The sequence below is a fragment of the Branchiostoma belcheri genome, unplaced genomic scaffold, assembly GCF_001625305.1.
Source record: "Branchiostoma belcheri isolate BF01 breed outbred unplaced genomic scaffold, Haploidv18h27 scaffold309, whole genome shotgun sequence".
Taxonomy (NCBI): Eukaryota; Metazoa; Chordata; class Leptocardii; order Amphioxiformes; family Branchiostomatidae; genus Branchiostoma; species Branchiostoma belcheri.
In genome coordinates, this window is record NW_017803920.1 from 1,711 (window position 1) to 2,961 (window position 1,251).

The following is a 1,251-nucleotide window of genomic DNA, read 5'->3' on the forward strand; positions in this document are numbered from 1 at the left end:
AAAGTACCCATAGAAAATAAAAGTAACCCATAGAAAATAAAAGTAACCCATAGAAAATAAAAGTAACCCATAGAAAATACAAAGTACCCATAGAAAATAAAAGTACACACAGAAAAAAACAAGTACCCATAGAAAATAAAAGTAACCCATAGAAAATACAAAGTACCCATAGAAAATACAAAGTACCCATAGAAAATAAAAGTGGAATAAAAAATACTAAGTGTACTTATGGGCCTTCGTAGGAGAGGGCCAGGTACATCTTCTCTCATTCCGGCATGGTAATAATAGCACCATGATTCCGGCTCTCATTCTCGGCCTCATAAAAACTCCGGTTCGAGACACCGGACACCTTGACCCCCTGACCCGACCCGGAAGTTAAAATGCTCCTCCCGACATGCATCTGTGTTTACCGTCGCCAAGCAATGGGAGGTCCTCTACGGTCAGCGGATCAGCAGTCTGTCTCAAGCCTCAAAACACACGTTCTCTGATATTACTGTGTGAACAAATCAGACATGTCGTCCCTAAAGGGAATAGATCCTCAGCTGAAGCGTTACCTGCGGCGGCACCATGTACCTGATGTGTTCGAGGTGTGTAAAACGTCAGAATCTTTGTTTATGACAGTTTGTTTACGAACAAAATTTGTTTTGATTCACACTAATAATAACCAGGGGTCGAAGTAGATTACAATCACATCACAATGTAGGAGGAGCACAAATAATGTGCCATAACGCTATATTAGTGTACTTCATAGGCCATGTTGATTTGATATGGATGACATCCGCGCGCATATGAAATTTTCGGCTGTTTCAAAAAAAAAAAAAAAAGTAAAACAGTCGTACAAGACAGTTGCAAAATGAGCAAATATAACGTTATAAGTAGTAAAGTTGCAAAAATAAATAGTAGATAGTAGATTCTTTCAGCCAGGTAGGTATCCATCCAGTTGGAAATATTAGAAAACGATACCAAATTATGCAGTTGTAGAATGCCAAAATCAAACGAAAAAGACATTGAGAATGTAAAGAAATGGAATTGAAGAGTAGATTTTCACCATGCCATACTCTGTGTCATTTTTAATGTTCAACCTTCATGACCATGTAGATTTCATTCTGAAAGCAACAAATTTGGGGGGCCAAACTTTTATTATTCGCACGCTTGCATCAGTTTTGGGATTCCCAGAGGATGTCATCCATATGATCAAATAAACATGACCTTAGTTAGTATCTGCATCAGATTCTGCTCTCAGTACTCAGT

The 1,251-nt window shown here is 38.3% G+C and overlaps 1 protein-coding gene across 1 annotated transcript in view; it reads left to right on the forward strand.

The window, feature by feature from the left end:
• The first annotated feature begins 376 nt into the window (after positions 1 to 376).
• LOC109474409 (F-box/LRR-repeat protein 13-like) overlaps positions 377 to 1,251 on the forward strand; it is a 22,549-nt gene continuing 21,674 nt past the window's right edge. Inside the window, exon 1 of the mRNA XM_019774705.1 lies at positions 377 to 587. Coding sequence (XP_019630264.1) covers positions 513 to 587 — 75 coding nt within the window. The 5' untranslated portion in view covers positions 377 to 512. The remainder of the gene's footprint in view (positions 588 to 1,251) is intronic.